Raw genomic sequence first — 10,838 nt, forward strand, 5'->3', positions numbered from 1 at the left:
CTGCAGTAGCTGCAGCCCTGTCCCTCCTTGCCCCTGCTTTCCCTCTCCCACAAAGGACAAATGAGGTCACCCCATCCTGATTTTTTTTTCCAGTGTTTTCCTTTATTAATTTATACAAAAATGGTTGCAAGTGACGCAAGCTGATAACAACCCGCCACCATCCCAGCCCCGAGCCCAGCCGCCAGCCAGGGGCCAGCATCCCTGGAGAGGGGCAGGTGGGGGAGCACCATGCAGGTGGCACCCCGAAACCTGGGCAGGCGCAGGGCACCACAGTCCCTGCACCGGAGGCAGAGCAGGGAATACACCCAGGCCATGCGCGGCAGTGTCGATACCGGCCTGGAGCCCGGGATGGCCCCCGAGGTGCTCGAAGGCAGAACTGTGGCAAAGGGGCTCCCGTCGGGTGGCAGGGCACAGGGCCGGGGGGACGAGCCTGCACATCCAAGGGATTTGGGGGGAAAGGAGCCAAGTCCCTCTCACTGCGATGCTCTGGGGCTGGGGGACCTGCAACTGGAGGGTTTTCAGGGCCGGAGGTGGGACAGCTCTGGGGGTAAAGTCTCTGGAGCAAAGGATGGAGAAAGGCAGCTCCAGAGCCAGAGCCAGGAACCCCCTTGCCACCTCCCTCCCGCCGCGGCACGGGCCAGAGCTGGGGATGGGAAGGGAGGTTTCCTGACGGGAAGGAGAGTCGAGAGAGGGCAGGGATGGAGCCGGGGAGGGGGATCCCTCTGCCCTGGCTGGGGACGCGGGGAGGAGACGAGCCCCCTCAGGGGCAACGCTGCATTTTCCCAGGCGCATCCCACCGGGACCAGCAGCCTCTCACGTTTCTCGGTGCAGAGCCTGAGGCCTCGGGCGCCTTCCCGTCTCCCACCACCCTCTACTTCCTCCGGCAGCCCTTGGCTGCGTCCCCCATCATGTCCCAGTACTCTCCGAACTCCAGCTTGGCTTCGTCAGGGTCTCCCATGCATTCGATCTTCTCGTCCAGTGGTCCAACGCACTGCAGCAGGGGTGGAAAAAAGCATCGGGGTGATGGGGCGGCAGGGTCCCGCAGGCAGCCCGTGCCCACCCCAGCTCCCCCTGCCCATCCCTGGGCTCTGCCCTCACCTTCCCCAGGTGGGGCAGCTTCTGTACCACCAGCTCCTGCATCTCGTTAGGCGTCAGATACTCCTTCTGCCCCTTCACTGCATAGCAGTGGAACTGGTTGATGACGGTCTCGATGGCCCGCTCCACGTCGGTGAGCTCCTGGCAGTCCTGCACGGGGAAGAGAGGATGAGCGCCGGTGGGACACCTCGCCGGGTGGATGGGACATCCCCCGGATGGCGAGGACAAGCCCCCGAGTAGATGGGACACTCCCCGAGCAGCTGTGCCAGTGCTCTCTGCAGATGCTCAACCCCTCTGCAATGATGTGATAAACCTCCTTATCAACACGACAGCCCTCTGTGCCGATGTGAGACCCCCTGTGCTGATGTGAGACCTCACCGTGCAGATGTGAGACCCTCTGCACAGATGTGGCACCTCACTGCGCAGGTGTGAGACCCCCTCTACAGATGTCAGACCCCGCTGTACAGATGTGAGACACCCCCCCCGTACAGATGCAAGACCACTCCACACAGACATGACACCACGTCATGCAGATGTAAGACTCCACCATCCAGATGTTGCATCCAACCCACTGCCCAGATGTTGCATCCCTCCATACAGGCTCTGCCTAGCTGCAGTACCCCCTGTCGCTGCCATACCCCTCCACCTCGAGGTGACACCTCTCCCCACAGACGTGTCACCCCCCGTCTCTGCTTGCCCGGACTTCTCCCTGCCCGGGGCCAGTGAAGCTCAGCCACCCCGGCGTCTCCAGGCACTACACCCACGGCGCGCGGGGGCCGCCGCGGCCGTCCAGACTGGTTCTTCCTCTCCTTTGCACAAGCGGTGGATGGCGGCATGAGTCAGTGCCCAGGACAACTCGGGCGCCTGCCAGGATGGGGCTTGGCGGTGACAGAAGCCCCTCTCCCTCCCCATCGGGGCTGCAGACCCCTTCCCCCAGCTGGGTGGGGGGCAGAGACCAGCCTGACCCACACGCCTGGCTCCCCGGCCACTCGGGCTAATTAGCCAAAGCTGCATTTGAAGGGAAACGATGGTGAATCACTCAGCATCTGTGGTTTCCCCTTGAAACACTACTAAACCACATCAGGCGATGCCCATTAGGAAGAACCCAGCAATCTTCAGAGCCTCAGCCCAGTGCCCTGGCTCAGCTGGCTGGGGCCAAATCCTCCACAGGTGTAAAGGGGAGTGGGCTGGGCACCTCCCATTTGAAAGCCGAGGAAAATAGAAGCCTTCCTGCTGTTGGTATCCTTGGAGAGGTTGCAAGGAGCGAATGCAGCTCCCAAAGGTGAGTCCACAGGAGCTGGAGAAAGCTGCCCAGTTCCCTGAGCTTTCAAGCGGCTCCAAGCCTGCAGCACCAGGTCCCCTTGCCCAGCACTGGGGCAGCGTTGCCGAACCCTGAAACACCCCCCCAGCTCCTCTGCTGGAGTCTGGGCTGGCCCAGCTGCGCTGCTCTGAGTCACCCCGTGCCCCAGGGCTGTGCTCTGAGGAATGGGGCCGTGGGGGGGTCACCCCTGTGCCCTGCACCACGCCAGGGGTCCCGGCCCTCCCAGTGCCGCAGTGTCGCTCATGCACCTTGCGCTTCTTGCGGCAGTTGCACTGGCCCATGCTGGTCCTCGCGGCGTCTGTAGATCCTTGGTGGCTGAGGCTGGGGGGCTGTCTTCTCCGGTGGGGTCTGGAGGAGCTGGCGGGGAAGAAAGCCAGGCTCAGCTCTCGGCTTGGGGGGAGTTTCCCCTCCTTCAGCACCGGGACTGAGCGCAGGGTGAGGAAGAAGCCCCAGGATGCGGTGAGCTGCTGGGACATGTCCCAGCAGCAGGAGCGTCCCTGCCTCAGCAGCAAGTCGTGGCAGAGCCAAGCGTGGGAGCAGGGGTGGTGTGGAGGGGCGGTGGGACCCCTGGGCACAGACCCCCATCCCGTGGTGGCAGATGGGCCACTTACCTGCTCCACGGGCTCTCCTGGATCTGCGCGGGCTGTGGCACGCCGGGGTTTTATACCACGGGGAGGTGTGAGTGGGAGCTCCCTGCGCGCCGCCAGCTGCGGTGTGGTGCAAGGCGTCTCATTTCGGAGCCTGGCCCAGGGCCAGCGTGGGGCTGGGAAACGCCTCCTTCCCGGCCACAGTGATGGTTCCCCATCCAGCCCGGCCCGGCACAGCCACCCAGCACCGTGTGGGAACGGGCACCGGGCACCGGCTGGCTCAGGGATGGGTCATCCCATGGTGGGGATCTCACCATTTCCCAACAACACCAGGATGTGAGAGCAAAATGCGGGGACTGGGAGCTTGGTTAGGGGTGCTGTGCCAGTGCATGCATGTCCCCTGTGCCACCAGGACCCCAGGGACAATAGGCATTGATGCTACAGAGGTGGTGGCCGCTGCGGCATCGGTGCTGGAGGTGCTCCTGAGCCCCACCCCAGTCCCAGCCACATCTTTGCCATCCATTGGGGTTCCACTAAACCCCACAGCCCAGCAGGAAGGTGTTTGTGGGGCGCAGGGTGGCACCCTGCACGCCAGACCAGCACAAGGGCCATTTGGGAATGACCCCATCCGTCGCAGGTTCCCCGCAGAAGCCACCCCAGTGCAGAGTGAGCCCCAAGCCACCACTCGTGTTGGGCTGGTCCCCGGGCACAGACGCAGGCAGGGGAGGAGGTGGGCTGGCCAAATCAGGAGCCCCCCGCTAAGAACAGCAGTGATGCTCAGGCTCAGGGAAACCTCTTTTATTAGCTCCACAGCAGCTGAGCGTCCCCACCAGCCCCGTCACTTCTTCCCTGCTTTCTCCCTCCGCATGGCCTTTGCCAGCTCCCCGATCAGCCGCCAGTACTCGCCAAATTTCAGCTCCTCATCATTGTTCACATCCAGCTCGCTCATCTTCTCCTCCAGGGAGGGGACGTCCTGTGGGGAGGACGAGGGGAGGCTCGGCTGCATCCTGGTCCCCAGCGAACAGGATGGGGATGGGGGAGCAGGGGCTGCTGCTCGCTCTTGCTTGCAAGTCTCAGGGTACCGGGAGCAGCCCCCCAGCTTGGGAGGACCCAGAAGGACCCAGCTGCCCCCCCAGCCACCCCACACATGCAGCCCCTTGCCTCACCTTCATCAGGTTGGGCAGCTGGAGCTGGACCAACTCCTTGAACTCGTTGACTGTCAGCGTGCCCTTCTTGCCCTCCTTCCCCGCGTAGGTGAAAAAGATGGTGACAATCTTCTCAATGGCCATCTCCAGCTCGGTCAGCTCGCCCGTGGCCATGATGCCAGGGCACGGCAGTGGCCCAGGGCTGCAGGGAGATGAGCTGAGAGGGGGGTTGAGGCAAAGGGGTGTCCCAGGGAGGTGATGCCTGGGGTGCGTCAAGGGGCACCTTCCCCAGCCCAAAGTGCAGCGAGTCTGAAAGGTCTCAGCTCAGCTCTGCAGGGCTGAGAGGGGCTGTGGGCTGCCCCCCTGCCCGGCTGCTCCCCCGGCACCCATCGCTTTGGCTAGGTCCCCGTCCCCCCCAGCTGGCACAGGGTGGGGGAGCAGAGCCATTCGGTGATGCCGCTGCCATCCGGCACAGTGTGGCACGCACACCACAGAGACAAGCAGATGGGGGGACATCAGGAAAGGGATGGGGGTACGGCAGGGATCCCCAGCACCACTGTCATTCTGCGAGCGCTGGAGACACAGTGGCCAGGATGGAGACAGCGCTGCAGGAAGCGACTGCTTACTTACCCCCCTCGCCTGCGGCAGGGATCTGCAGGTTGCGGCCCCCCGGGAGGTTTTATACCCTGCGCGGCAGGAGGGGAGAGCGCAGCACTTTGTCCCCCTTGCCACGGTGTTGGATTTCCTGTTGCAGCCGGACGGACGCACAAACACCGCCCGGGCACGGAAACGTCCTCCTCTTCTCCCTCCCCACGCGGGCAGCGGACCAAATGCAGCGCTCAGCCCTGCTGGTGTGAACCTGTCCCGGTCTCCGTGGGACCGCCTGGGTGCTGCTGCCGTGGGGATGCGTTGGTGGGGAGCAGGATGGGACCACGGGGCAGAGGGGAGGGATGCAGGAGGACAGAAGGGGTTTGCTCTGGCTGGAGCATCCCACGGGGCTCAAGCATCACCCAGACCTTTCCGGGGATGCTGGGTGGGTCTCACCCACAAGTGCAGCCGTGCAGGGCTGGGGTTGCAGGGGGGGTGAGGACGTGGCCCCCAGCACCCCGCTCACGTCCCGCCATGCCCCGACACGGTGGCTGGTCCTAGCCCACAACCCAGCAGCCCCGTGGTCCCCAGGCCGGGCTCAACCCGCACAGAGTGAGAGTTGTGACTCAGCCACCCGCTGACATCATCCCTATTAATAGTGGGCTTTGTAAAAATTAATTAATCCAAATTAATTAGGGGGTTGGAACCGCCCGAGCGTTCCCCTTTAATCATTGTGTATTTATAACATGGCAGCCTTGGCAGGTTTCCACCTGGGAGACGGAGCAGCTCTGCACTGCAGCATCGCCGTTCCCACGGGGTCCCCGAGCCATGTCCCCCACCCTGGCACCAGACAGACCCTATGTGGCCCCATGCCACAGCCCCGGGGCGAGATGGTGCGGACAGTGCAGGTGACAGCATGGGATGAGGGTGACGTTGGGGACTGTCTCTGCCTGGAGGATGGCAGGGATGTCCCTGACTCCCAGCCAGCCACTCCATCCCCACACGCCACAGGGGCTGTGTCCCGGCGTCCCCGTGGCAGTGTGACACCAGACGTGATGGGGAGTGAGATCAGGGTGAGCAGCCCCCCTGCAAGGACAAGCACATGGCAGTGGGGTCCCAGGGAGCCTGGTACAGCCTTGAAGCCCTCCACCAGCGGTGTTTTGGGGGTGCAGAGCAGGGAGGTCCCTGGTGCAACGCCACTGTCACCAGCCTGGTTCCTGCTGAGTCCTGACACACTCACTCCACCTCTCCACAGGGATGGGGAGGCTCCAGCCAGCACCAGGCAGCCCGGTCCCCACCCCACACCCGTCACACCAGCTCATGGGGGAGGAATTGGCTTCCTGCAGCCCCATCCGGGCCGGCCCCCTCCCCGGGATGACGGGGGGACGGGGACGGGACTTCCGCCGAGCCCCACGTCAGGGGACCGAGATGGTCTCTTGGGAAACCTCTGGGGTGAGTCAGGCTCTGCAGGGACGGGGACAGGTTTGGGGTGAATCACCAGCCCTGAGAGCCAGGTGGATCCATGACTCGCCGCCCCTGGAATTTGGGGTGATGGGACGGGGTAAGGAGGCAACAAGCGCTGCAGCAGCCTCACGACAGGATGCAGCCAAATCAGAGGTGGCAGGAGAAACGGCAACTCCCGGTTGAGCCCCAGATCCCCACTCGGGGCCATCCCCATGCGCAGGGGGTGGGGACCCAGCCTTGGGGACCCACCGCTCCTGGGAGGGGGCAGAGCATAGCAGGACCCCATGTGCTGAGGCGAGAGCTTGGGATGCAGGTGCATCCCCCGCCCCACACCCCCCACACCCCATGTCCTGGTGTTGTCCCCCACCTGTCTTGTCTGGGGACCCCAACCAGGGACGGTCACCGTGCCCTCTGCAGGTGCCACCTCACCGCACCTATCGGGGCTCCTTGGAGGGGAGTGTGGTTATCTGAGGCTGCAAAACTGGGCGCCTGGTGCCATCGCAATGCCGCCGGCCCTGGCACCGCAGGCGCCCAGTGGCTCTCCCCGTTCCAAACCCCAGGGATGGAAAAGCCTCTTCCATGTTCCAGCGATGGGATGGAGAGACAAGATTGGCCCAGCCCCGGCACCAGCAACTGGAGCAACTGGTTTAGCTGGGTCAAAGTGGAACATGGGGAGTCGCAGTGGCTGAAACCTGTTCCAAGAAGTGTGTAAACCTCCTGGCATGTCCCTCGCTGCTCCCGGTTTGGTAAGAGCTTGTCCTGAGGATCTGCCAGCGCGGACACGCCAGGCGTGCTCTCCCCACGGCCGGCACCGCAGCGGCACAGAGCCCGGGGCCACCCCCTCCAGTGCCCAGGCCATGTCCCCACCGTGTCAGGGTTTACCCTTGGGCACCCAGCCCAGCTGGTCCCACTGCTCGGGAACCACCTGGACAAATCCTGCTCTCCAGGGAGGTTTGGGGTTTAATAAGAGTGGGGCAGAGCCCCTCCGAGCACAGCCGGAGCCCTCGGGGAGCTCGGCACAGGAGGCAGTTGGAGGTACCGGCACAGCCGGTGCCTGGGGCATGGTGGCCCCGGCTCCGTGCCCACTGCCGGGGCTGGGGTTGGGTTATTTTTAAGCTCAGGACCGGGCGGCGATGCCTGTTCCCGTCACAGGCAGCTGCTGCCCGACTGGGCAGGCGACACAGCCCCGGGGGCCAAGCCTTCCCAGAAGGGGCAGCCGGATCCTGCCCGCTGCCGCGCTGCACTGGGGACAGGGGCACAGGGGCTCCACCGCCGCCAGCCTCCACGCCAACACCGCCATGTGAGTGCCACTGGGGTCCCTCCCCATCTACCCCTGTCCCCAGGCTCTGGATCTGGCCTCTCTGGGAGCTCACCAGCCCCAGGACCCCCTCCCAGCCCCATACAAAAAACAGGAGCCTGAGCCTCCATCCGGGACCCCCACTTTCATCCTGGACCTCCACCTCTGTCTGGGACCCCCCACCTCCAGCCAGGGACCCCCTTTGCAGCCACCTCACCTGCCCCAAGTGCAGGACAGGGGTTGGACCCCCAAAGACCCTGCACATCACCCCAAACCCCCCAGTACCCCCCCATGCCACCCACCCCAGAGCAGGGCAGTGATGGTGGGGTGGCCACATGGGGTCAGGGGACCAGGTGACAGAGTGGTTTGGGGGGGTCCCCAGTCCAGAGGGGGTGCCATGCAGCCACGGCATTTCCCAACCACAGGGACCAGGAGCGCAGGAGATGGAAACAGAGGGAGCAGGATGTAATTAGCCCCAAATTAGGGCTGGAATCCGGGATAAAGAACCTGGCACCACCCCGCTCTTGCAAAAAGCCAGGACGCTGCGCCGGCAGCTCCCAGCAGCCCCCTTGTAGAGGGGGGACCCAAAAAGGGGGGACGATCGTGCCCACCTGAGTTTGGGGGCTCAGCACCGCTGCTGTTCCCCCAGGGATGCCCGCGCCGGGGATCGGCCCCACGCCGCCCCGATGCGGGGCCGTAACGAGAGCCGCGGCAGGGCCAGGATTATCAGCATCGGCGATGCCAGCTGGGGAATCTGGTTTCTTGGCCCAGCCGTTGCTGGAGCAACCTCCGGGCTGGGATTGTGGGGCTTTTTTAATTTGACAAGAGGCCTTTCTGTGTGCGGGGAGCGGGTGGCCCCGGGGGGCCTGGGCTGAGTCACCCGATAGCCCCCCCCGGCTCCCCCCGGCCCCGGCTGGCTCCCGTTGCAAGGCCGAGGACACCGGATACCCGCGCGTTATCGGCCCGGGGGAGGAGGGCTGGGGACGGATCCGGCACGGCACCGTGGCGCTGACAGATGGGGGATGCCGGCGGGCGCCGAGCGGGTGACGCCGTGGGGTCAGACCCCGGGCATGGCGGTGCCACCGGCGGAGCCAGGGCCCCGGTGGCGGGATCTGCCCCGGGGCTGGCGGGCAGAGCCAGCCGGGGGGTGGCCCAGTGAGGGACCCCACCGCCCCCCCCACACGTCCCCATGCCCCCTGGCACCCTGCTGCTCCACGGGGCCACAGTGGGGCCAGCCTCAGCTGTGGGGGGGCAAGAAGGGGCACCCGAGGTTTAGTATGGGGAGGGACATGGAGCAGCGCCCCCCCCCCCCCAAAGTGGCTCTCCGCATCACTGCCCACCGCCACCCCATAAGCATCGGTGGGGCTGGAAACGTTCCCCTGCATCATCCCGGGGTGAGTGGGACAGCGGGACGCTGCGTCCTGGCCCCCTCGAAGGTGGCCTGGCGGTGCCAGCCGGGCTGTCCAGCCCCGGTATCGGATCCTCCCGGAGGGAGGGGGCTTGGAGCTTATTTAACGTCCCCGGCTGGCTCAGCCTGGCACACTCGAGCAGCGGGCGGGCGGCGCAGCGCGGAGCTCAGGTGAGCACAGGGCCTGGCCGGGGCACGGGTGCCCTGGGAGGGGGCAGGTGGCCAGGGCCCCCTCCCACAGGAACACCCTTGGACCCAGCCTTGGGGAGCAGCGGGGTGCCCCGAGACCCCCACAGCCCCACTCTGCCCAGCACCAAGCATTCGGAGTGGAGGCCACGGCATGCAATGGTCCCCGGCAGAGGATGGGGCAGGGGGTGGCTGTGATTTGGGGGCTGCCCCTCACGGCAAGGGGGGCTAGCGGCTGCCCCCCATAACGCAGCGGGTGCCTCCCCGCAGCTGGAGCTATGGCGTCACAGCTGGAAGGGGCCATGGAGACGCTCATCAACGTCTTCCACCACTACTCGGGCAAAGAGGGGGACAAGTACAAGCTGAGCAAGAAGGAGCTGAAGGAGCTGCTGCAGAGCGAGCTGGGCTGCTTCCTGGAGGTAGGGACCGGCCATGCCGGGGCCCCGCGGCCGGGGGCTTCCCCTTTCCCCCCATGCCCTGGCGCAGCAGCGTCCCAGCAGGCTGCCAGCCCCAGGGCTCACCCCATCACCCCACCCCACAGACCCAGAAGGACACGGGTGCCGTGGAGAAGATCATGCAGGACCTGGATGAGAACGGCGACGGGGAGGTGGACTTCCAGGAGTACGTGGTCCTGGTGGCCGCCCTCACTGTGGCCTGCAACACCTTCTTCTGGGAGAACGCCTGACCCAGGCCTGTCCCCACCACCGCAGCAGCCAGCCATGGCGTCCCCAAAACGCAGAGCCCCCCACCACCCCCTGCAGCTCACCCTCCACTCCCCAGCACACCCCGGGGGATCCCACTGGGATCCAGCTCCACAATAAAGGCACCGACCCAGCCAGAGGCGTAGTGAGCTCTTTCCTTTCCAGGGTCGTGGGTTCTGCCCTGTCCCCCCCGGTAGTGCTGCTGGGGATACCAGGGAGCCTTCCCTCTCCCGAGCCACGGGGTCACAGGGAAAAGCCACCCTGGGTCACCCCAAGAGCCTGGGGACATCCCTGTCTCCACCCTGCTCTGGCTCCTCCATCACACCCTGCGCCCCACCCTGCCCCACAGCCCGGCATCAGCCCCGAACCACCGCGGGGCACGGCACAGCCGGGGCGGGTGACCCCGGCCTGCACTGGGGTGTCGGGGTGCAGGACATGGGGGTGCAACACGGGGGCACGAGGGTCCGGGCAAAGGGGCAACCGCAGGCCAGGACTTGTTGGGGGCCCCGCCGGAGGCGCGGGCACCGCGCCCCGTAGGGCCGGAGGAACCGGTTCTTATCTCCTCGCCCAGCGGGCCTGCAGCCAGCAGCCCCCACGCTGCGGCCCGGCCCGGCCCGGCCCCGCGCAGGGCCGCCAGCGCCATCGTCTGCCGGGGCTGGGGCTGGCCCCGCTGATCCCCGACCCCCCAGCCCGGCTCTGGGCCCTCACCCCGCGGCCGGGCCCTACACACGGGGCCTGCCGCAGCACAGAGCGGGGACACCCCAGGGGCAGCCCGGCCACAGGCCCGGCCAGGCTGCGGCGGGGACCGGAGGCCCCGTGAGGCCTCCTCAGGTCTTCGACGCCTCCGCCCCCGCTCTGGCTAGGCCCCGCCGAGGGGGATCGGCCCCCACCGCCGGATTCAGGCGGCCGCCATTCTCCCGATCGCGGAGGTAACCGTGCACAACGGGGCACCGACCCCGCCGGAGCCCGGCCAGGCCGCCGGGGCCAACGCCTGCCTCAGTGAGGCGGAGGGGGCCCGCCACCGCCCCCCGCCCCCCGCCTCGGCA

The 10,838-nt window shown here is 66.2% G+C and overlaps 3 protein-coding genes across 7 annotated transcripts in view; 1 reads left to right on the forward strand and 2 right to left on the reverse strand.

The window, feature by feature from the left end:
• The window catches only part of S100A1 (S100 calcium binding protein A1), a 50,343-nt gene extending 40,414 nt beyond the window's left edge, over window positions 1-9,929 (forward strand). The window contains exons 1-3 of one of the 3 annotated variants that reach the window (XM_055791825.1): window positions 7,481-7,500; window positions 9,362-9,510; window positions 9,633-9,929. In XM_055791825.1, coding sequence (XP_055647800.1) covers window positions 9,370-9,510; window positions 9,633-9,776 — 285 coding nt within the window. In that variant the 5' untranslated portion in view covers window positions 7,481-7,500; window positions 9,362-9,369 and the 3' untranslated portion in view covers window positions 9,777-9,929. Of the gene's footprint in view, window positions 1-7,480; window positions 7,501-8,951; window positions 9,077-9,358; window positions 9,511-9,632 lie in introns of those variants that run through there. The other 2 variants (XM_005236246.3, XM_055791824.1) reach the window with 2 other exon arrangements.
• On the reverse strand, window positions 95-3,653 carry LOC101924784 (protein S100-A14). 2 transcript variants are annotated; one of them, XM_027784929.2, is made up of 4 exons: window positions 3,028-3,653; window positions 2,665-2,773; window positions 1,099-1,245; window positions 95-991 (listed from the first exon to the last, which is right to left on the reverse strand). In XM_027784929.2, the coding sequence occupies exons 2-4, from the start codon at window positions 2,695-2,697 to the stop codon at window positions 872-874; spliced, it is 300 nt and encodes a 99-aa protein (XP_027640730.1). In that variant the 5' UTR covers window positions 2,698-2,773; window positions 3,028-3,653; the 3' UTR covers window positions 95-871. The 2 variants fall into 2 exon arrangements, with proteins under 2 accessions (XP_027640730.1, XP_005236318.2); XM_005236261.3 differs by having other exon boundaries at window positions 2,665-3,653.
• Window positions 3,787-4,931, reverse strand: LOC101924614 (protein S100-A13). Of its 2 annotated transcripts, none has more exons than XM_005236260.3 (3): window positions 4,779-4,931; window positions 4,170-4,350; window positions 3,787-3,976 (listed from the first exon to the last, which is right to left on the reverse strand). In XM_005236260.3, the coding sequence occupies exons 2-3, from the start codon at window positions 4,320-4,322 to the stop codon at window positions 3,842-3,844; spliced, it is 288 nt and encodes a 95-aa protein (XP_005236317.1). In that variant the 5' UTR covers window positions 4,323-4,350; window positions 4,779-4,931; the 3' UTR covers window positions 3,787-3,841. The 2 variants fall into 2 exon arrangements, with proteins under 2 accessions (XP_005236317.1, XP_027640731.1); XM_027784930.2 differs by having other exon boundaries at window positions 4,170-4,365; window positions 4,779-4,926.
• Window positions 9,930-10,838: the final 909 nt, after the last annotated feature.

Source organism: Falco peregrinus, chromosome 19 (genome assembly GCF_023634155.1).
Source record: "Falco peregrinus isolate bFalPer1 chromosome 19, bFalPer1.pri, whole genome shotgun sequence".
Taxonomy (NCBI): Eukaryota; Metazoa; Chordata; class Aves; order Falconiformes; family Falconidae; genus Falco; species Falco peregrinus.

Coding starts and splice junctions, on each gene's coding strand:
- LOC101924784 (XM_005236261.3), bottom strand. CDS start 2,892: ATGTCCCAGCAGCTCACCGCATCCTGGGGCTTCTTCCTCACCCTGCGC. Junction 1,246..2,664: donor ACTGCCGCAAGAAGCGCAAG/GTGCATGAGCGA, acceptor TTCCCCGTGCAG/GACTGCCAGGAGCTCACCGA. Junction 992..1,098: donor AGCTGCCCCACCTGGGGAAG/GTGAGGGCAGAG, acceptor CCCCTGCTGCAG/TGCGTTGGACCACTGGACGA.
- LOC101924614 (XM_005236260.3), bottom strand. CDS start 4,322: ATGGCCACGGGCGAGCTGACCGAGCTGGAGATGGCCATTGAGAAGATT. Junction 3,977..4,169: donor AGCTGCCCAACCTGATGAAG/GTGAGGCAAGGG, acceptor TCCTCCCCACAG/GACGTCCCCTCCCTGGAGGA.